The sequence below is a fragment of the Piliocolobus tephrosceles genome, chromosome 8, assembly GCF_002776525.5.
Source record: "Piliocolobus tephrosceles isolate RC106 chromosome 8, ASM277652v3, whole genome shotgun sequence".
NCBI classification, from domain to species: Eukaryota; Metazoa; Chordata; class Mammalia; order Primates; family Cercopithecidae; genus Piliocolobus; species Piliocolobus tephrosceles.
The window spans coordinates 26,953,842-26,977,874 of record NC_045441.1 but is presented as its reverse complement, the minus strand read 5'-3'; the positions used below and the strand labels follow the sequence as shown (position 1 = coordinate 26,977,874).

The following is a 24,033-nucleotide window of genomic DNA, read 5'->3' as shown; positions in this document are numbered from 1 at the left end:
TTTATTCGGCTATTCTACATTTGTATGACGTAAGTAGAAACAACAGGGACCTTCGCCCCAAGTAATAATGACCAAATCCATGATAAATTTCTTTGCTTTTATTTCCTTTTACCATTGCCAAAGCTAGCATTCACTGAGTTCATTTCATGTTGATATCTTGTCCAGTTAGTCCCTCTAGATCAAAGCAGAGTATTAGAAGAACATTTTTTAATATGAGACGTTACACAAAGACTGTAGCATACATAAGCCCCCCCCCACCGGCCCCCGCCATGTTGTGAGAGAAAATTTTGGGAAAGAAAGCCTCGTTTTATGTTCCGGCACTTCCTGTCTATCTAAATTTAGTGCGTAGGTGTCCCTATCACAGAGCTAGGATTTGCAAACGTGTTCTCCATTCCTAGTGCCTTATTTGCGCTTGACCTTACAAAACAATCGACTCCTGGGGACAAAAGAGAAACATGCCAAATGTACAAACTATTTGTTATTTATTTAAGCTACCTGTTCCAAAATCTATTTGAGAAGACCTAAGTTAAAATACACAAGCACAGTCAGACCATGAAATAAATACAGATGATCTAAAGCTCCAAGGAAAGAAGGAAAAAGGCCTGTGATTACCTAGCAAGGAGCACAGGTTAACATTTTATGCTCAAAGGAAGGAGAAAAAGGTAGGGGAATACATATTTCTTACTAACTGATAAGAAGAAGCACACCAAATTTTCAAACATCATAATTTTTTTCTGTTACTAACTTAGGAAAGGACTTCAATGCATGAGTTCTTTAGAAGGAAATGGAAGAGTGGGCATTGCCTTCAACTTCCATTTTGGAAAATGAAAGGAATGGTCATTAAACAAACCCATTGCATATTACCACTGCATCAGTGCTACGGGCATCCTGACATTTAATGAAATGCACAGATGGTGATGCTCAGCAGACATGGTCAGGCAGATAACATGTAGTGATCTAAAGTGACGACAGAAAGATGGATTTGAGGACCAGGCCTCCTGCCATTTCTCTAGCCATTCTGCCTTGAAGGGTCAAGCCAGGTGTTTCAAGCTGGCATGAACTAGACAGAAGTCAGTTTGAGGCTGAAGTTTCTGGTGAAACTTGGAAGGCAAATAAGCTGTGCTGCTGATTAGAAAAAGCCTCACTTGTTCTGAAAAACAAAAGTGAAGAATTTCCATACACTGACTGCGTATATTAGACTTTAGCCAATGTTCCCTTTGATTTTCTTAACACGGCAGATAAGGCAAATGATAACCTATTAAAGATTGGGCGTGTGGAAGGCATGTTTCTTGTGATGATGGGGACGATGGCTTTCAGAATCCCAGGCGTGTCAAAGCAAAGTGGAATGCAAACAGAGGAACTGAGAAAGAAGTGATTCTTCCTGCTTAATTGCTATGGATTTAACCGCCACTCCAAAATGCTGAATTTTTTTTTTAGTAAAGACAATGCCTGGTCCTATAGGGTTAAAATATCATGTCAAGGCACACAATCATAGCAAACAGACTGCTAATCATAACAATGATGATGACATCATCATCATAACCTCTTATATTTCCATAGCATTTTTTTTTTTTTTTTGAGACAGGCTCTTCCCCTGTTCCCCAGGTGGGTGTGCAGTGGTGTGATCAAGGCTCACTGCAGTCTCAAACTCCTAGGCTCAAGTGACCCTCCTGCCTCAGCCTCTTGAGTAGCTGGGCCTATAGGCATGCACGTCATGCTCAGCCAATGCTTATTTTATTTTTAGTAAAGGTGAGGTCTCACTAGGTACTATGTTGCCCAGGCTGGCCTCGAAGTTCTGAGCTCAAGCAATCCTCCCACTTCAGCCTCCCAAAGTGCTGGGATTATAGGCACGAGCCACCGTGCTGAGACCTATAACATTTTAATCAAATTGCTTTTTTATATCTTGTTTCATTTTGGTCTCACTTCAGTGCTGGTAGTGATGTTGAACTGATCTCCACTAACATCACTGTTTTTAGAGAAATAAAACACCAAAAGCTTTAAGTTATTTAATTTGTGGAACAACAGAACTTGTTATGAGCAAAATGAACCAGGACTGGAACCCTGGTCTTTTGAGAATCCCAGACCACCAGAATTTGAAGAACTCAGGGAAACTGAATTAGAGTTTTTGATATGGACTGAATCACTGTGGAATTATTATAAGAAACTCTTTGGCAGTGGAACAACACTTGTTGTCACAGGTAAGTATCAGAAGAATACAATATTTCCAAGGTAATAGAGGGAAGGCAAGAAATGATTAAATTGGAATAATGTAATAATGTTTAGAAAAAAGAGGAATTGGATGGGGATTTAATGTAGCAATCTCAGGAGAGACTTTAAAACAAATGCTCATACTAAAAGAGAACATAGATAACATTGCACAAGTATCATAATAGGATTTGGCTTTGTGCATATATGGACTTCTATAAAGAGCTCATATATAATGTATGAAATGATATCATTAAAATTTTTGGCCCTGAGACAAAATATATTACGACAGGGAAGTTCGTGATACCCTCTATAAAGTGGACATGTATTCATCTCTGATGGTCAAAGAGATGTTGACTCTTGTTGTGAAAGAGCCGGGGTGTTGGAGTCAGGTCCACCTGGAACTCTGGCTCCACCACTCTCTGATAAGTGAAATTGATTGATTATTCTCTGGCCTCAGTTCTCTAATCCATAAAATGGGATAACAGTATGAATTCAGCCGGGTTGTATAAGAATTGCACAAGATAGTGTGAATTAAATACTCGGCACATTGTCCAACCCAAAATAGGTGCCCAACAAATGTTCTCTGGATTCACATGTAAAGAGAGAATGGGATCTACTATGGAGAGTTGCTCTCAGCCCATAAAATTTAAAGAACAGCATTTCTCCAGAGGATTCAGCTGTGCTTCTAACTGCTCAAATGGAAGGTTATCTTAACATCAGCTCACACACACAAAAATTGAACTTATCGATTCGTTTCTTGTTAGCAGACTTTTTAATCACTTGGCAAAAACATTGAATTAAGATGCTTATTTTTTATTTTTGTTGTTCTATGTGCTTTACTTAATCCTTTATCTTAATTGATATCATTTCTAACACCAACATATTGGTCCTAAGATTTATAGCCAGTTAGTTTAGGGTTCTGTTCGTACGTCTCAGGAATAAAAAAGGTTAAAATCTTACCAAAAATGGTCAAGATATCAAATCATAGTTGGAAGCATCATAAATCTGAAATACATATTTAAACATAAAATGGCTATAACTATTTATCTAACGAAAAAATAAGAAATAGAGAACACTTAAATAAATACCCATATGTAGATTTAATATATCATGCCGTCTATAGAAAATGTAGTTGATATTTGGTAAATTTACAGTGCTGCATTTTAATAAACTACAAACAACTTAGTCAATTTAACTCACATATACTATTTGATTATGCCAATAAATGTACATAGATGAATCCAGCAGGTTTATTACTTTAAATAAATAAAATATATAACTTCTATTTATTATTGAAGTAAAAACTTAACCATACTTGACCATAAAAAACACTCTTAATATGTACATTTTAATCGTAGTATTTCTAAAAATCATGTGAGAGGACGATCCAGAATATCGGCCCTTACCATGTATAATGAAGTATGTTATTTAATGATTAGTTAACCATTACATTGAGAAAGTTATGGAAGTTCCAGATTCATTTTGTCCTGAAAAGAATGAAACTTAAAGAATCTAGCTAAAAAAAGGGGACAAGAGGCAATGAATGCTGTGGTACCATACAGAAAATGTCCAAGTTTATCATTTGATTTTTAATTTCTTTAGTAGAATGAATTAGAAGTATTTCCATGAAGAGACACTAGTTCCTAGGATGAAAATTAGATTGGAAAATATACTGATTGGAGACTAAAATTATAGAAATATAATCTACAATTGAAAAATTAATCTTACATTTTATAACATGCTTTTAAAATTAGAAACACACTATATAGCGGAAAAATATACACTGTCTCACAAGTATAACAAGTAAAATACTATTGGCACCAAAAGCAAAGAGTATGAAATTAAAATAAGCACATTATGCCTAATTAAATTTATAGCATGCTCAAGAATTAATATTACTGTATATGTTTATTAATTTTGTATGAAAATCAGAAGGTTTGTTACAGAAACAGAAATTATCAAGATTGTTTTCTTTTCTTCTCAAATGAGAAATTTAATTCTTATTTTCTTAAGAAATTGTTCAACTACTAAACTCACTTCAAATCAGCCAAAGCATTGGAGTTTCAATTCGAAATCACATTAGAAAGAATTGTAACATTTATAATTTCAGTTATTAGATTAAAAATAAATGTACAACCCATTAACATTCCAGATTCAAGTGATATGCCTTTGTAAACATATAATGCTTTGTTATATATCTTGACCCTATGCGTATAAGAAGCTCTGGAACCATGACTTTTAATAGAGCAATTACACATACATTTTATTCAGCAGGCTAAGACAAAGAGAATAATGGAGCTTTAAAACAGTTAAGTAGCATATAGAACAGACACAAACTCTGGGAGAGATATAAAGAGTCAAAATAGAGATATACTGATTTACACAGACCTTCTAATTAATGGGGTAAATTTATATAAAAATCAGTATAAAAAAATACACCCCTGGTGCCTTCTTAGTCATGCTTAAACTTCAAATGAAATTCCAAAATAAAATGTGCTTTTGGTGAATATTTTCTAAATCAAAACAAAATTTTGATAAGTATATTACTGGATGGGATTAACACAAGAGTATCTCTGAAAATAATCAATAAAAAATGTAAGTAAGAGTTTTGGAAATGTTGCCATTTTGTTTCTAAATTTAAGAGATGGTGAATAATCTGGAGGTACAGCTGTAAATACTGCTCCACCCCAAATCTTGGAGGGTGCAGATGTGAAATTGAGATGTTATATAAAGTTAGATATTAACTAGGAGGACTGCTCATGATACACACATTGAAGCTACATGGTCAACTTGATAGACAGTACGTACATGTAGAAGTAGATTCTCACTAAAACAAGTGACTGTGTATTGTTAAAAATAAAAGTGAACAAAATGGTTAGGCATGGTGGCTCACACCTATAATTCCCCCACTTTGGGAGGCTGAGGCAGGCAGATCACTTGAGCGCAGGAGTTTGAAACCAGCCTGATCAATATGGTGAAATGTGTCTCTACAAAAAACAAATATTAGCCAGCCATGGTGGTGCATACCTGTAGTCCCAGCTACTTGGGAGGCTGAGGTGGAAAGATCACTTGAGCTTGGGAAATTGAGGCTGCAGTGAGCCCTGATTGTGCTGCTGCATTCCTACCTGGGTGACAGAGCAAGCCGCAGTCTCAAAAAAAAAAAAAAAAAAAAATTCTGACATTTATTCATATGGGAAATAAGACAAGTACTAAGATTTTTAAATTCTGATATTTATTCATATGGGAAATAAGATAAATAATCAGATAAATATGGTGCATCGCAGAATCAGTGAAATGAAGAGTGGGTGGACACAAAATTGTGGAACGTGAGAATGTGTGTTATTTGGCCAAAGAACATGAGTTACAAAGGATGGAAAAGGGAAGTGGGAAAAGGACCAAAGAGTCTCACCTGAAGAGAGATCATTAAAGTTTCCTGACCTTATTCCACTTTCCCCTGCCATCCACCTTGAAAACATGCTTCGCTATGATGAAACAAAAGAGATAAAAATAAAATAAATATGCTCATGAACGTTGGAAGCCTTGGTAGGAGGCAGTTAAAAATCACACTCCCTCACAACATGTGCAGAATAAACAAAGGCCAGGTTTTCATCCAGCATCTGACACTTGAGAGCTGTGACTTTTGGCAAGTTATTTAATTTCTTGATCCTCTTTTCAACATCTGTAAAATAAGCACAATAATAAGTACTGTGCAGCCTATCCTGGATGAAAGGCCCTGGTGGACACTAGCTCAATGGCACCGTCTCTTTTTATTGTTATGTACTAGGCCATTCCAAATCATGCAATGTGTGTGTTTCTCTCATGATTCTTTTAAATTCATATTCCTTTTCTCCCCTTAGATAAACATCTTGATGCAGATGTTTCCCCCAAGCCCACTATATTTCTTCCTTCCATTGCTGAAACAAACCTCCATAAGGCTGGAACGTACCTTTGTCTTCTTGAGAAATTTTTCCCGGATGTTATTGAGATACGTTGGCAAGAAAAGAACAGCAACAAGGTTCTGGAATCCCAAGAGGGGAACACCATGAAGACTAGCGACACATACATGAAATTTAGCTGGTTAACGGTGCCAGAAAAGTCACTGGATCAAGAGCACAGATGTATTGTCAGACATGAGAATAATAGAAATGGAGTTGATCAAGAAATTATCTTTCCTCCAATAAAGACAGGTATGTGTTTACACGTATCATTTCTCAGAACACGTCTTTGAAAGGGAATCCTGCATTTTTTATTTCAGTAATTAATGAAAAACAAACATCTTAGATGTTGTTACATTTAATGGTAGTGTAAATGCCCTGCTACTTTTCTATCGAATTAAAATGGTGTGGGTTTTGGAGAAAACGAAATTGAAAAAGTTACTGAAGGTTTCTCAGCCTCAGTTCCATTATCCAAAATAAGAAAGTCACATGCTGGTTTTTAGGGTTGTTAGATGGATTAAAGGAAACAACATACATGGAAGCATCTAGCAATGTAGCACGTGGTAAACGCTCAAAAGGAGTTCTCCTTTCTTTTGATGACTTTACTTGATCGGGAAATAAAAACAAATATACGTCTTTCGGGAATGTTCTGCCTAAGCAGGAGAGTAACTCACCTCAATCTTGCTACCCACAAAGTTTAACCTACAAACCATGGGTTCATTGTTGACGAAATGATGTTTATCTGAAGAAGCCAGAGCGAGGCTCTGCAAAACATAAAATAGTCTTGGCCACTGTAGTTTTATGGAGGCCTTGTGCTTTTCAGATTTTCAGTTTATATGTCATCATAAAGTAACATTTCATAATTAAAGGTTGGTAAGCCTTACATGTACAAACATTTTTCCATTTTCCATAATAAATGCTTTTCCTACCATTGGTGAATGCATCTCAATAAACATTGATTGTACAATTATGACACGCCAGGCTTAGTGGAAATGTGGATGAGCAGACAAGGATGAGTTGCTGTTCTAAGAAGGATGCATGACAGTGCAGAGAATATACTCGCTTCCTAATCACTCAGGGTCACTCATGATTCATGCATGAGGTCCCCAAACAGTGCCTTTGATGCAGACTCTGTACATGTCTAGACCACTGGGCAGAGGGCTGAATGTGCCCTGGGCCAGGGGTCCAGTCCCTCACTATATGTCAGCATCCTGAATATGAACATAACAGTCCAACAGCTCCAGAGTGGTCATGAAAAGGACTCATTTTGTGCTTTTTCCTGTGGTTAACAAGTCCTTTGTAGCCGGTGGGGGAACAAGCATTAACAAAATGTTTGAAGACTTTTGCCATGTACCATTCCAAATTTCTAGGGTAAGTCTTTAGCTTTTCAGATTCTGAGTTTCTGCAATGATCAAATGTGATTTGGACAGTTGCCTTGACTTTCTCCTGGGGCTACGATGGAGTGCAAAAGAAACAATGGCAGGGAAAATGCTTGCTTTCAACATGGTAGCACGGATGTGTTCATTCATGTATTTACTGTATTAGGTATAGCCTTTCCTAAAACTAACTGATTTGGGGTTATAAAAACAGTCCCAATTTTCTTTTCTTTTCTTTTCTTTTTCTTTTTCTCTTCTTTTCTTTTCTTTTCTTTCTTTTTTTTTTTTTTTTGAGACGGAGTTTCGCTCTTGTTGCCCAGGCTGGAGTGGAATGGCACAATCTCGGCTCACTGCAACCTCCACCTCTCGGGTTCAAGTGATTCTCCTGCATCAGCCTCCCAAGGAGCTGAGATTACAGGCATGCACCACCACGCCCGGCTAATTTTGTACTTTTAGTGGAGACGGGGTTTCTCCATGTTGGTCAGGCTGGTCTCGAACTCCCGATTTCAGGTGATCTGCCCACCTGAGCCTTCCAAAGTGCTGGGATTGCAGACGTGAGCCAGGGTGCCCGGCCCCTAGAGTCCCAATTTTCTATTTCCTTTGCTGAGACACCAAGAGAAGACAAAAGTGCAAAGCTTGAGGGTAGTCTTACCACTGTGCTTAAGTGTTCTGATTTTTCCAGTGATCAGGGCAAAATAAAAAGTATAGTAAGTTCCAGGGCAGTGAATACTACACGGGGGAGAAGTTACAGTTTCACAATGTGTTTTACTTTACACTAAATTCTAAAAGTAAAATGTCTTTTTTTTTTTCTGAGACAGTTTCACTCTGGTAGCTCAGGCAGGAGTGCTATGGTGTGATCTCAGCTCACAGCAACCTCCACCTCCCAGGTTCAAGCGATTCTTCTGCCTCAGCCTCCCGAGAATTGAAATTACAGGTGCCTGGCACAACATCTGGCTAATTTTTCTACTTTTAGTAGAGATGGGGTTTCACCATGTTGGCCAGGCTGGTCTCGAACTCCTGACCTCAAGTGATCCGCCTGCCTTGGCCTCCCAAAGTGCTGGGATTACAGACGTTGAGTCACTGCGCCCAGTCTAAAAGTAAACTGTCTTTCATGCGCTTCTCAAGGCAACTACGTTAAGGAGGACACTTCTCTTAAAGTCATTCTACAGTAGATTTCTAATGCTCTTTCTTGGAAGTTTGTTTTTCTGAGAAAAGCTAAAAATATAACATGGAAGTGATCATATTATATAATCAATGAACTGCTTTTGAAGGAGATAAAACTAATCTGGTCCACATTTGCAATCAACCTTGATTGAGAGAGAGAGAACTCAGGATACGCTTAGAGATTTTATTAGGGGGAATAGTTACTTTATTCTTTTTACCTCAATCAATTAAGGCATGGAAATAAGTGATAGTCACTTTCATTTATATTTTAACAAATAAAGTCACCCTAAGGAAAATAAAGACATTGAAAACCCATTAAAGTCAGCCCTTAAAGACATTTGGACATGTAGACATGATAATTAACATTTGCATTCGTGAGACTTACCCAAAACCCATACCTCAAGTCCATTTTTTTAGAATACGTGAAATAAAGATCTCAGTGAGTGCATAAAACTGCACACCAGAGTCATATGCATATAGATCAGAACACATCTACTAGAAAAAAAATAAACTGAAACACCAATGCGACTCTGTTTTCTTCTGTTTTAAAATATGTTCTTTATTTGCATGTTTGCTTCTTCCTTTTGTTTTTTTTTTTTTTTTTTTTTTTTTTTAACATCACAGATAAATTCAACTCTCACCCCAGGTTTTACTCAGAGAACTAGCAATGTGGCTTGTCCTGTCTCTTTCTCGTCCCAGAAAGAACTGCACTGAAACGCTGAGCTCCTATAATAAAAAAGACCATTTGCTGAGAGTAATTAACATACTCAGAGATTTTCTTAGAGTACACCATGGTGGCATTATATTGTCTCTTTATAAATTACCTTCTATCTATTTCTGTGGATTATTTCTACTAAGTACTTTTCAAATGTCCAATTTCTTTTCTTCCCCTACGACTACTGTCTGAATACCGGCTCCGCTGTTCACTGATACGACTCTCGGCAAGTTGCCTGCACTTTTTAAACTTTATTTCTTCATTCAGAACATGGGGCCATATGTAATAAAACTCACTTCAGTGTTATTGGGGAATTAAACAAAGAATACATGGGAAGCATTTAACATAGTGCCTGAGACAATAACGAGCACTCAGTAGATATTAGCTTTTGTTAATGTTGTTGTTGTTATGTCCAGAAGCACTGTACCTCCAGAAAATCATGGGTACTTGCTGGGGATGTTGGGAATGTGCATGATTTCAAAAGAAATGACTGCTTTTTTCTGCTTAGATGAGAAATTTTTCTAAACTAGACACCTTCAAACATGTAAGATTCTGTTGTGGATTCTAGGTCTGAAAGAATTCTCAGTGTGGTGGCTTATCCCTGTAATCCCAGCATTTTGGGAGGACAAGGCAGGAAGATTGCTGGAGGTTGCCTGGGCAGCATGGCAAAACCCTGTCTCTACAACAAATACAAACATTAGCTGCTCATGGTACTAAGTGCCTGTACTCCCAGCTACTCAGGAAGCTGAGATGGGAGGATCGCCTGACCCTGGGGAGGTTGAGACTTCAGTGAGCCATGATGACACCATATTATACTCCACTCCAGCCTGGCTGAGAGCAAGACTGCCTCAAAAAAAAAAAAAAAAAAAAAAATCCAAAATTATTCTTTTTGCTGATTTCCTGTCAGCAGTGTGTGCTGAAGACTGTAAAGTAGCCACTTGTTCTCTTTATTTTCCATTGAACAAGTATTTATCAGAAACATATTTTGTGGCAGGCACTGTGCTAGGAGCTATGCATACAGAAGGAAAACCAAATGTTCTTGGATACTACGCTCCAGCTGTGATAAAAAAGGAAAAATATATTCTTCACAAACTTCAACATCTTGATGTGCAAAAGCATAATACATGAATTAGATCTACCTAATTACATAGAATCAGACCAATTATTTCTGGGATTGTGGGCTCATATTTTTAATAACTGGCCGCCTGCCTCTCTGTAACAGGTTTTATCAATATTCATTTAATTACACACACACACACACACACACACAGCTTGACAAATAATGGGCATGAAAAATTGACTAGTACTTGCTCTCATTCTTCTAGATGTCACCACAGTGGATCCCAAAGACAGTTATTCAAAAGATGCACATGGTAAGTTTCTGTGTTTTTTATTTCCTCCTGATCATTTTAACTTTTAAACTTCTCTGGTTTGAAAAATCAGGGAATGGATTTTGCTAGTTTGGATGCTGCAGAATGGACCTAGTGATACTTTAAATTAGTCCCTCGTTTTCCAGGAGTTGTATTAACAAACCTAACTACTTCTTTGAGTTTGAGATGACTGTAAATTGAAGGGTATAGAGTTTTGCTTTCAATTATTTCAACAAACAGACTTTATTCATCCATGTGTCTTTTTTTTTTTTTTTTTTTGAGATGAAGTCTCGCTCTGTTGCCCAGGCTGGAGTGCGGTGGCGTGATCTCCACTCACCACAACCTCTGATTCCCTAGTTAAAGCCATTCTCCAGCCTCAGCTTCTCAAGTAGCTGGGACTACAGGCACACACCACCATGTCTGGGTCATCTTTATATTTTTAGTAGACACTGGGTTTCACTAAGTTGGCCAGGCTGGTCTTGCACTCCTGACCTCAAGTGATCCACGCGCCTCAGCCTCCCGAAGTGCTGAGATTACAGATGTGAGTCACTGAGCCCCGTCTAAAAGTAAAATGTCTTTTATGCGCTTCTCAAGGCAACTATGTTAAGGAGGACACGTCTCTTAATGCCATTCTACAGTAGATTTCTAATGCTCTTTCTTGGAAGTTTGTTTTTCTGAGAAAAGCTAAAAATATAACATGGAAGTGATCATATTATATAATCAATGAACTGCTTTTGAAGGAGATCAAACTAATCTGGTCCACATTTGCAACCAACCTTGACTGAGAGAGAAAGAGACAACTCAGGATACACTTAGAGATTTTATTACCGGGAATAGTTACTTTATTCTTTTTACCTCAATCAATGCATGGAAATAAGTGATAGTCATTTTCATTTATCTTTTAATAAATAAAGTCACCCTAAGGAAAATAAAAAGACATTGAAAACCCATTAAAGTCAGCTCTTGAAGATATCTGGGCATGCAGACATGATAACTAACATTTGCATTCGTGAGACTTACCCAAAACCCATACCTCAAGTCCATTCTTTCAGAATGTATGAAATAAATATCTCAGTGAGTGCATAAAATTGCACACCAGTCATATCCATATAGACAAGAACATATCTACTAGAAAAATAATAAACCCAAACACCAATGTGTCTGTTTTCTTCTGTTTTAAAATATGTTGTTTTTGTTTGCATAATTGCGTCTTCCTTTTTTTTTTTTTTTTTTTTAAACATCACAGATAAATTCAACTCTTACCTCAGGTTTTATTCAGAGAACTATCAATGTGACTTGGCCCATCTCTTTCTAGTCCCAGAAAGAATTGCACTGAAATGCTGAGCTCCTATAATGAAAACGACCATTTGCTGAGAATAATTAACATACTCAAAGAGATTTTCTTAGAGTACACAATGGTAACATTATATTGTCTCTTTATAAATGACTATTTCTGTGGATTATTTCTACAAAGTACTTTTCACATGTCTAATTTCGTTTCTTCCACTACGATTACTGTCTGAATACTGGCTCTGCTGTTCACTGATACGACTCTCGGCAAGTTGCCTGCACTTTTTAAACTTTATTTCCTCATTCAGAACATGGGGCCATACGTAATAAAACTCACTTCAGTGTTATTGGGGAGTTAAACAAAAAATGCATGGGAAGTATTTAGCATAGCACCTGAGACAATCATGAGCACTCAGTAGATACTAGCTTTTGTTAATATTGTTGTTATGTCCAGAAGCACTGTACCTCCAGAAAATCATTGGTACTTGCTGGGGACATTGGGAATATGCATGACTTCAAAAGGTATGACTGCTTTTTTCTGCTTAGATGAGAAATTTTTCTAAACTAGACTCTTTCAAACATTGTAAGATTCTGTTGTGGATTCTAGGACTGAAAGAATTCTTGGCCCGGTGTGGTGTCTTATCCCTGTAATCCCAGCATTTTGGGAGGAAAAGACAGGAAGATTGCTTGAGCCCAGGAGTTCGAAACCAGCCTGGGCAACACGGCAAAACCCTGTCTCTACAAAAAGTACATAGATTAGCTGGGCGTAGCGGTGAGTGCCTGTACTCCCAGATACTCGGGAGGCTGAGATGGGAGGATCACCTGACCCTGGGCAGTTTGAGGCTTCAGTGAGCCTTGATGACACCACACTATACTCCACTCCAGCCAGGGCGACAGTGAGATGCTGCCTCAAAAAATAAAAAATCACAAAATTATGTAGGTTTTTTTTTTTTTTTTTTTTTTTTCTGATTTCAGGTTAGCAGTGTGTGCTGAAGACTGTGAAGGAGCCACTTGTTCTGTTTATTTTTCCACTGAACAAGTATTGATCAAAAACATACTTTGTGGCAGGGACTGTGCTAGGAGCTATGCATACAGAAGGAAAACCAAATGTTCTTGGATACTACACTCCAGTTGGAATAAAAAAGGAAAAAAGTATTCTTCATGAACTTCAGCATCTTGATATGTAAAAACATAGTATATGAATTAGATCTACCTAATTACATAGAATCAGACCAATTATTTCTGGGATTGTGGGCTCATATTTTTAATAACTGGCCTCTTATCTCTTGCCTATAAAAACTTGACAGGTTTTATAAATATTCATTTAATTACACACAGACAGACACACACTCAGACACATACACACACCCCCCTTGACAAATAATGGGCATGAACATGAACAATTGACTAGTACTTGCTCTCATTCTTCTAGATGTCACCACAGTGGATCCCAAAGGCAATTATTCAGAAGATGCAAATGGTAAGTTTTTGTGTTTTTTATTTCCTCCTGATCAGAACTTCTCTGGCTTGAAAAATCAGGGAATGGATTTTGCTAGGTTGGATGCTGCAGAATGAACCTAGTGATATTTTAAATTAGTCCCTCCTTTTCTAGGAGTTGTATTAACAAACCTAACTACTGCTTTGGGTATGAGATGACTGTAAATTGAAGGGTACAGTGATATGCTTTTAGTTATTTCAAAAAACAGACTTTATTCACCCATTCATCCATGTGCCTTCTTTCTCTTTCTTTCTTTCTTTCTCTTTCTTTCTTTCTTTCTTTCTTTCTTTCTTTCTTTCTTTCTTTCTTTCTTTCTTTCTTTCTTTCTTTCTTTCCTTCCTTCCTTCCTTCCTTCCTTCCTTCCTTCCTTCCTTCCTTCCTTCCTTCTTTCTTCTTTCTTTCTTTTTTTTTCGAGACGGAGTCTCACTCTGTTGGACAGGTTGCAATGTAGTGATGCAATTTCGCCTCACTACAACTTCTGCCTCTGGAGTTCAAACGATTATCCTGCATCAGTTTCTCAAGTACCTGGACTAAAGGCACATGCTACCATGTCTGGGTAACCTTTGTAGTTTTAGTAGAGACTGGGTTTCACCACGTTGGCCAGGCAGGTCTAGATTTCCTGACCTCGTGATCTGCCCCCTCAGCCTCCTGAAGTGCTGGGATTACAGACATGAGTCACTGCGCCCAGTCTAAAAGTAAACTGTCTTTCATGCACTTCTCAAGGCAACTACTTTAAGGAGGACACTTGTCTTAATGTCATTCTACGGTAGATTTCTAATGCTCTTTCTTGGAAGTTTGTTTTTCTGAGAAAAGCTAAAAATATAACATGGAAGTGATCATATTATATAATCAATGAAGTGCTTTTGAAGGAGATCAAACTAATATGGTCCACATTTGCAACCAACCTTGACTGAGAGAGAGAGAACTCAGAACTCAGGATACACTTAGAGATTTTATTCTTGGGAATAGTTGCTTTATTCTTTTTACCTCAATCAGTGCATAGAAATAAGTGATAGTCATTTTTATTTATGTTTTAATAAATAAAGTCACCCTAAGGAAAATAAAAAGACACTGAAAACCCATTAAAGTCAGCTCTTAAAGATATTTGGGCATGTAGACATGATAACTAACATTTGCATTCGTGAGACTTACCCAAAACCATACCTCAAGTCCATTTTTTTAGAATACATGAAATAAAGATCTCAGTGAGTACATAAAATTGCACACCAGTCATATCCATATAGACAAGAACATATCTACTAGAAAAATAATAAACCCAAACACCAGAGCGACTCTGTTTTCTTCTGTTTTAAAATATGTTGTCTTTGCATGCATGTTTGCATCTTCCTTTCTTTAAAAAAAAAATCACAGATAAATTCAAGTCTCACCTCAGATTTTATTCAGAGAACTACCAGTGTGGCTTGGCCCGACTCTTTCTCGTCCCAGAAAGAATTGCACCGAAATGCTGAGCTCCTATAATAAAAATGACCGTTTGCTGAGAGTAATTAACATACTCAAAGAGATTTTCTTAGAGTACACAATGGTGACATTATATCGTCTCTTTATAAATCACTTTCTATCTATTTCTGTGGATTATTTCTACTACTTTTCAAACGTCCAATTTCTTTTCTTCCCCTACAACTACTGTCTGAATACTGGCTCTGCTGTTCACTGATACAACTCTTGGCAAGTTGCCTGCACTTTTAAAACTGTATTTCCTCATTCAGAACATGGGGCCATACATAACACAACTCACTTCAGTGTTATTGGGAAATTAAACAAAAAAAATGCATGGGAAGCATTTAACATAGTGCCTGAGACAATAACGAGCACTCAGTAGATATTAGCTTTTGTTAATGTTGTTGTTGTTATGTCTAGAAACACTATACCTCCAGAAAATCGTGGGTACTTGCTCGAGACATTGGGGACATGCATGATTTGGAAAGGAATGACTGCTTTTTTCTGCTTAGATGAGAAATTTTTCTAAGCCAGACTCCTTCAAACATATAAGATTCCATTGTGGATTCTAGGACTGAAAGAATTCTTGGCCCGATGTAGTGTCTTATCCCTGTAATCCCAGCATTTTGGGAGGACAAGGCAGGAAGATTGCTTGAGCCCAAGAGTTCGAAACCAGCCTGGGCAGCATGACAAAACCCTGTTTCTACAAAAAGTACATCAATTAGCTGGGTGTGTTGCTGTATGCCTGTACTCCCAGATACTCGGGAGGCTGAGATGGGAGGATCTCCTGAGCATGGGGAGTTTGAGGCTTCAGTGAGCCGTGATGACACTACACTATATTCCACTCCAGCCTGGGCAACAGTGACACCCTGCCTCAAAACAAACAAACAAACAAACAAACAACCCAAAACTATGTTTTTTTGCTGATTTCAGGTCAGCAGTGTGTGCTGAAGGCTGTAAAGTAGCCACTTGTTCGGTTTATTTTTCCATTGAACAAGTATTTATCAAAAACATACTTTGTGGTCTGTTTTTGATAAATAAAAAGGCACCATGCTAGGAGCTATGAATACAGAAGGAAGACCAAATATTCTTGGAAACTACACTCCAGTTGTGATAAAAAAGGAAAAAAAAAAACTATTCTTCATGAACTTCAACATCTTGATGTGCAAAAACATAATATTTGTATTAGCTCTACCTAATTACACAGAATCAGACCAATTATTTCTGGGATTGTAGGCTCGTATTTTTAATAACTGTCTTCCTGCCTCTCTGTTGACAGATGTTATAAATATTCATTTAATTACACACGGACACAGACACACACACACACACACACACACACACCCCTTGACAAATAATGGGCATAAACAATTGACTAGTACTTGCTCTCATTCTTCTAGATGTCACCACAGTGGATCCCAAAGACAATTATTCAGTAGATGCAAATGGTAAGTTTTTGTGTTTTTTATTTCTTCCTGATCATTTTAACCTTTGAACTTCTCTTGTTTCAAAAATCAGAGAAAAGATTTTGCTAGGTTGGATGCTGCAGAATGGACCTAGTGATATTTTAAATTAGTCCCTCCTTTTCTAGGAGTTGTATTAACAAACCTAACTACTGCTTCGGGTATGAGATGACTGTAAATTAGAGTGATACGCTTTCAGTTATTTCAAATGTTATTTCAAAAAAACAGACTTTATTCATCCATGTGTCTTTTTGTTTGTTTGTTTGTATTGAGACGGAGTCTTGCTCTGTTGCCCAGGCTGGAGTGCAGTGGCACGATCTCAGCTCACCATAACCTCTGCCTTCCGGGTTCAAGCAATTCTCCAGCCACGCTTCTTGAGTAGATGGGACTACAGGTGCACACCACCATGCCTGGCTAACTTTTTATTTTTAATAGAGACGGGGTTTCACCTTGTTGGCCAGGATGGCCTCGAATTCCTGACCTCCTGATATGCCCCCTTGACCTCCCAAGGTGCTGGGATTACACGTGTGAACCACTGTGCCTGGCTTCATGTCTTTTGTTTTAATGACTGGGGGAAACATGATACCATGTTGCTTCTCGAGTAGTTTTGTTTTAGTCTTTGGTCTTTGCTAGTAGCTAATAACACGAACTAGTGTTTATCAAGTGCTTTTTACACAGAAGGGCTTGTTCTGTATTTTCTAGTTTAATTCTCTTAATACTCCTATAAAGTGGTACAATATTTTTTTCTCCCATTTTATAGTCCCTTTAAAGTAAATAATTATAAAAATCCCTTATTCAAGTCACACAGCTAGGCCTGGGATTTCAAATCAGGACACCAAACCAAGAGTTCATGCAGTTACTAAGTTTTCTGTTCTTTTTCTACAGTAGAGTCAGATAGCAAGAAATTACAAAGCCAGGGACCTGAAACAAAAAGGACATAATGTGGGGATGGGTGAGTGCATGGGTTTTGCAGCGTGGACTTTCACTCCAGCTCTTTTAATGATTAGATGTAAGTGACCTACATTTTGTGAGTCACATTTTTCTCATCACCCAACCAAGAATAATTACACCAGATTTACAGTTATTGAAGAGATAAGGGCGTGAATGTGAGATGTCTAGCATAGGGTATCTCATTTAGCAGACACAGAATGAGTACTTGTTTCTGGCCTTTTCTCTCTACTTATGCACAAAGAATGTGACTAGAAGCATTGGCTCTAGCCCTGCTCAACTTTCTTCTGTTTCCAATACCAAGGGGCTCTGACTTAAGCTGCCACACCAGTCAAGGAGGGGCAGTAACATCTCACTTGACGAAGGGCGGGGAGTTATGAACACATCACTTTTCCACACCAAGTACTGATGTTTCTGGAGTTCTGACATCATGAAGACAAACATGTAAAATGGAAATTTCTGCAGGCAGAGACTCAGCCTTGTAGCTCATTGAGTAGCCACTGGTGGTCCACCCCCACTGTCTTTACTTATTCCTTGACAGCACATATATCTTGCAAAACCTCAAATAATATTAAATGCAATCACCCCATAATAGCATAGCCATAATCAGAGACATTTAGGAAAGATAGGTGAGTGTGCCACAACTACCTAACACATCAGCGAATCTGGATTAACCACTTTCTTTGCTTTCCTACAATGCAACCTTACTTTTTAATAGCTTAAAATGTTCTATGTGAATTTAGCAGAGGTTGTTAATCAACTTAAAAGCTGAATTCTGACTTATCTGACTCTTGGTGGTGGTGGTAGCAGTAGATGTTTACTTTTAGGTTTTAGTGGTGGTAGAATATCACTTCAATGTAAATCATCAGAAATAAGTATTTGTGAGCCCCTCTCCCATTAATATGTCTTATTCTGTAAAAAGAACATGTGAAATTTCTCTTAGATGCACTACTGCTGCAGCTCACAAACACCTCTGCATATTACACGTACCTCCTCCTGCTCCTCAAGAGTAAGGTCTATTTTGCCATCATCGCCGTCTGTCTGCTTAGAAGAACGGCTGTCTGCTGCAATGGAGAGAGATCGTAACAGACGGTGGCACAAGGACGCCATCTTTTCCTCATCGGTTGTTGTCCCTAGAAGCGTCTTCTGAGGATCTAGTTGGGCTTTTTTTCCGGGTTTGGGCTATTTCAGTTCTCATGTGTGTACTATTCTATCATTGTTGTAGAATGGTTTTCAAACCAGTGGGCACACAGAAAACCTCAGTCTGTGATGACAATGAGGAATAGCCATGGCAGTCTCCAGCACCACTCTCTCCATATTCTCCACAGCTCCTCCAGCCAACCCCAATAGCCACTGCCATGTGTAGACAGTCCGCGGCTTCTAGCCTTGTCCCTCCCTTAGTGTTCTTTAATCAGATAACTGCCTGGAAGCCTCTCATTTTACACGCCCTGAAGCAGCCTTCTTTGCTAGTTGAATTATGTGGTGTGTTTTTTATAATAGGCAAAATAAATTTAAAAAATGAAAAGTTGACTTTTGCGCATGTGTATTTTAATTGCATGATATCGAATTAAAAATCCAAGGTAAGAAACCCTATGGCAATTGGGCTATGGAATTCTGTATTGGTTGTAAGAATGGTCCAACATCCCATTTCTATTTCTTTCCCTGAGATAGCGTCTATGACACCTTCTAAGAGGAATCATAACCAAATGCAGGAGCCCATGTGGCTTCTGTTTTAAATGTCACCAGAGTTAGATTCATTTGATTTAGGACATTCCAGTGGCAACAGGACACCATCTCCTGTGACGCGTACCGTGCGAGCTCAGCTCTAGAGTGTTTCGCAGACACCGTGTTTCCTGATCCTCACGATACCCCCAGGAGAGCTGCCCTAACACCAGAGAGGCAGCGTGATGGAGAGGCTCAGCACCTGCTCTCTGGTCCCAGGAATCCGGGTATGGTGTTTAGTATCTGTGTGACCTCCGTTGAGTTCCAGGAACTCTATGTGCCACAATCTCCTCATGTAAAATGAAGCTGCAATGCCCTGTTTCCTGCAGTTATGTGGATTAGGTGAGTTAATAGCACCTGGCACATGCAAGTCCTCCACAGTATCGGCGTGCACTGTTGGTAACTCTACTCTAGAGACAGTAATAAATCAAAAAGTATCTGCCACAGGCCTCAATCAACTTAGAAGTTTATTTTGCCTAGATGAAGGGCATGCCCAGAAGAAAATAACACGGAATCACAGAAACTGTCTATGGTCTATGCCTTTCTCCAAAGATGAATTTGAGGGCCTCAATATTTAAAAACGAAAAGTGGGCTGGAGGGGAAAGAGGGAGGGTATAACAATCCACATGTTGAAAGAGCAAGGGAGCAGGCAGGGGAACTGCCAATGATGTGTTCATGTTGTGCTCAGTAAATCAGCACTTTACATAAGATATGGTGAACATGGAGTAGCTACCTCTGGAGCTATTTGACCTTTCATCTGTAGCTCTCTGTTGAGGCACAAAAGGAAAGGCAGCTTCTCACATGACCCGGCTTTTGGTTTATTTTTTTCTAAAACATAGCATGGTGAATTGGGGTCCCGAGTATTTATTTTCCTTTCACACAGTAGATTCCATACATATGCAAAAGCACTAACAGTTATCTCTAGTCTTACCTCTCCGCAGAGAGGTTAGGTGGTGGGAGTAGGGACTCAGTGAGTGCCTACTATGCACTAGGCATCCAGAAATCCTTGATGAGACAGTTGAGGTCAGTACAATTAAGGCTCACTGTTTATAGATTAGAAAGATTAAATTACCTACTCAAGGTCACTATTTTTAAAGTAATAGTCATAATTTAAAGCTAGGTCTATGTGAACCCAGAGCCCATATATTTAGACACACATACACACACATATTTATCCAACATCATGTCTTTCCTTTCACCAACTTTCAAGTAGGGAAAACAAAAACAAAACATGCATTGTTTCTTTACTAAAGTTATCCTCCCCGGAGTCAGTGAGAATTTTCTTAAGGAAATAATGGCGCACCTGTGTTTTCTCCTTATCTATACGCCAGGCCACTGGTTTATCACTAATTTCCCATTTGATTTTTCTCTTTGGGTAAAATTGATCTACTCTGGAATTACCATACTTGCTTCCCTGGCTGTAAAGAGTATGGAAATTCTACCTCTGTGAGAGTGTGTCCTAGATCTGCAGCTGCTCTTTTTGGGGGTGCTAATGGACTGTAAGTTTCAGGAACAGCAGGACAGTTCATGGTGCTCTCTGGGTATGTATAGCATTCTGACACCCCAGCTCCTTCCAGAGACTAAAGAGGCCCAGAGCTCTGCAGAATCAGCTTGGAGGAGATTCTGAAACACCCAGGTGCGTTTCTGAGATAGGAGGTAGAAGAAGGTTATGCATTGTTTGTGGTCCAGTACGTTTCCACCACAGCGCAGTTACCACATATAGGGAGGCCACGTGGTGTGGGAGGAATACTAGTCACACTTCACAGCTAGTTAGAGCCCCGGCCACTTGGTCTGGCTCTAAACAGCTGTACCATTTGTTCTTTCTTTTCCTTTTTTTGAGATGGAGTCTCATTCAGTTGCCTAGGCTGGAGTGCCGTGACGCAATCTTGGCTCACTGCAATCTCCTCCTCCAGGTTCAAGCGATTCTCCTGCCTCAGCTTCCCAAGTAGTTGGGATTACAAGTGCCTGCCACCACACTCAGCTAACTTAGTCCTGACCTCAGGTGACCCACCCAACTCAGCCTCCCAAAGTGCTGGGATTACAGGTTTGAGCCACCACGCCCAGCCACCATTTGTTCTTAACCATCCCACATTGCCTAAGTTCATCTGTCTTTAGAAGAATGTGTTTAGATTAAATAATTTCAGATTTCTACCTAAAGTTGCAAATTCAGTGATTAACACCTTGAAGAAGTAATGATATCAATCACTCATATAGTGCTCACCATGTGCCCGGTACTGGCTCAAGGACATGTTCACTCATTTAATTCTCACAAAAATTCTATATGTACAATTATCTCTGTTCTATGGATGGGGAAACTGAGGCAGAGGGGGCTAAAGAACTTTCCCATAGCCAAACAGCTACTAAGAAACAGGGCTGGAATTTGAACTCTAGCAGCCTGGCTCCAGGAGCTCTGCTCTTACCTTCTATGTTATTTCCTCTTAGATGAAAACAGGTTACTTGTAGTTTCAATTAAAACAGGAAAATGGAAAATGTCCTTCCTTATTAGGCTACGAAGTAGGAAGGAATCTGCCTCTTTGGCTGTTCACATTTCCCCTTCTTGCTCCAATGCTGTTCAGATCATTAGAAGGTTATAAGCCAACCTGTCAATTTGTCAAAGCTGGGAAGACTTTTATATGCTGAGCTCCCATCCATCAAATAGGACTTCTGTGATTAAAGACCGAAGCACATGGTTGGACAAAATAAGTACCAGAATAGGCAGCACCCACAGGTGTGCAATGGAAAAATTAGACAAAGTTTTATACAGTTCTACATAAAAATACATATCACAATAATCACTGCAGAGCTAGTATACTACATACGCTCGTCAAATAAAAAAAGAAAAAAAAACTCCGATATGGTGACACCTTGTCTTTACTAAAAATACAAAAATTAGCCACTTGTGGTGGCTTGTGCCTGTAATCCCAGCTACTCGGGAGGCTGAGGCAGGAAAATCACGTGAACCCAGGAGGCAGAGGTTGCAGTGAGCCGATATCGTGCCACTGCATTCCAGCCTAGGCGACAGAGCGAGACTCCGTCTCAAAAAAGGAAAAAAAAAAAGAAAAAAAGAAAGAAAAAATATATATACTCCATATATTTCTCAACTATAAAGAAGGAAAACTTCAACAGTTCTCAAAATATTTCTAATTATGCATTCTTCCTACTGTTTTGGAATTCTTTCCTCATAGATTTCATTTTTGAAGGTTTTTGGTCTTTCAAGGTCACAATTAATGTTTTCCCCATTACACTAATCAAAGTCCTATGTAACTGCCAATGAGGAATTCTGAATAATAAGAGATAACCAGAGATACTACACCAATATAATTCAGCCCAACAGCTAGAAACTCAAGATTTTCATTAGCCATGAAAAGTTATTTGAGTAGATGCGTAGCTTGCACTATGATTTGTTAGGTTCTTTTTCATTTGTTGGCTTTTTCTGTTGTGTTTGAGGAATAGTGAGTACCAACCACTTACTGAGCACCAGAAATTTGGCTGGGTAGCTTGCGTCCTCTCTCTCTAATGCTCTCAACTGCATCACCTTACAGCCATTATGTTCCTTTCACTGATAAGAAAACCAGGTCTCAAGGTTAAAAAATATGCCCAATTACCCATTGAGTGAGTCCCAGAGTTCACATGATTCCAGGACTGTCTGACTTAAGACCTGCTGCCTTATCCATCCTACCAGGGGCTCTCCTTCCGGAAGCCTTTATCACAGACCAGCCATCAGGCCTTTGAAAATCCTCTTTTCGTGATTCGAATGTGCAGCCAGGGTGGAGGTCAACAAGTGACTGAAATAGCACCTGAACTCCAGCTCTGCTCCATGCAAGCCATGAGGAAACATCACAGAGCCCACTACACACGGGTGGCACACACACCACCTGGAAGGTGTTCTTATCATGGGACCCATCTGTTTCCCAAGGAAACGAAAGATGTGTAGCAAGATTTATGTGCAAGGATGTTCATTCACGATAGTGCCATTTCAAACAGCCCCAAATTAACTCAGATGAACAATCAGAAATTCATAAATAGACCAATATGCATCTTCCAAAAAAGTATAGATTCTCTAACCCATTTCTCATTTAGAAAAAAGTGCAACTTGCTGTCTTTACATAAACATGGTTTTGAGGCTGCAGCAAATCTGATTTTCCATGTGAAAATAAAATATAAAAACTGTTCCTGGGCTGGGCGCAGTGGCTCACGCCTGTAATACTAGCATTTTGGGAGGCTGAGGCGGGTGGATTGCCTGAGCTTAGGAGTTTGAGACCAGCCTGGGCAACACAGTGAAACCCCATCTCTATTAAAATACAAAAAATTAGCCGGGCTTGGTGGTGTGCGCCTGTAATCCCAGCTACTTGGGAGGCTGAGGCAGGAGAATCGCTTGAACCTGGGAGATGCAGGTTGCAGTGAGCCGAGACAGCACCACTGCACTCCAGCCTGGGCGACCCAGCGAGACTCTCTTAAACAAAACAAAACAAAAACTGTTCTTGGAGTTGTTTCTATATAGAACTTGTCTCTAATCCTAATGTAACATCATATACATTTCTGTTGCGTTAGGATTAGAGATGAGGATTCTTGGGGCAAATAGGAAATGGATTAAAAACTGGAAAATAGACGTGTTGAAAAATAATATTCATAGCATAATCCTATTAATCCTATTGTGAGACAAATACATTTGAACACTTACATGGTTTAGAAACACTCGAATTTTTATTTAAATATGGATGTACATATATTATTATCCATGTACATGTATATATATATTCTCATTTCCCCTTCTTACACAGGGAGTATACAACATATATTATTCTGTACATCTCTTTTCATTTATAAATCCTAAAGCTCTTTTTATGTCTATATACAGGGGCACTTCACTACAGGTATTTTTCTTT

General features: G+C 38.8%; 1 protein-coding gene across 10 annotated transcripts in view; it reads left to right on the top strand.

Annotated features, from left to right (window-relative positions):
- Nucleotides 1-24,033, top strand: part of LOC111526827 (T cell receptor gamma constant 2) — a 32,713-nt gene that overhangs the window by 4,257 nt on the left and 4,423 nt on the right. For 2 of the 10 annotated variants that reach the window (XR_003309801.2, XM_031936006.1), the window contains exons 1-5: nt 1,655-2,198; nt 6,066-6,395; nt 10,724-10,771; nt 13,491-13,538; nt 16,415-16,462. Coding sequence is in view for 7 of the 10 variants with exons in the window: in XM_031936006.1 (XP_031791866.1) it covers nt 6,251-6,395; nt 10,724-10,771; nt 13,491-13,538; nt 16,415-16,462 (289 nt within the window). In the remaining 3 variants the exon portion in view is untranslated. The other 8 variants (XM_026456403.2, XM_031936005.1, XR_003309803.2 and 5 more) reach the window with 8 other exon arrangements.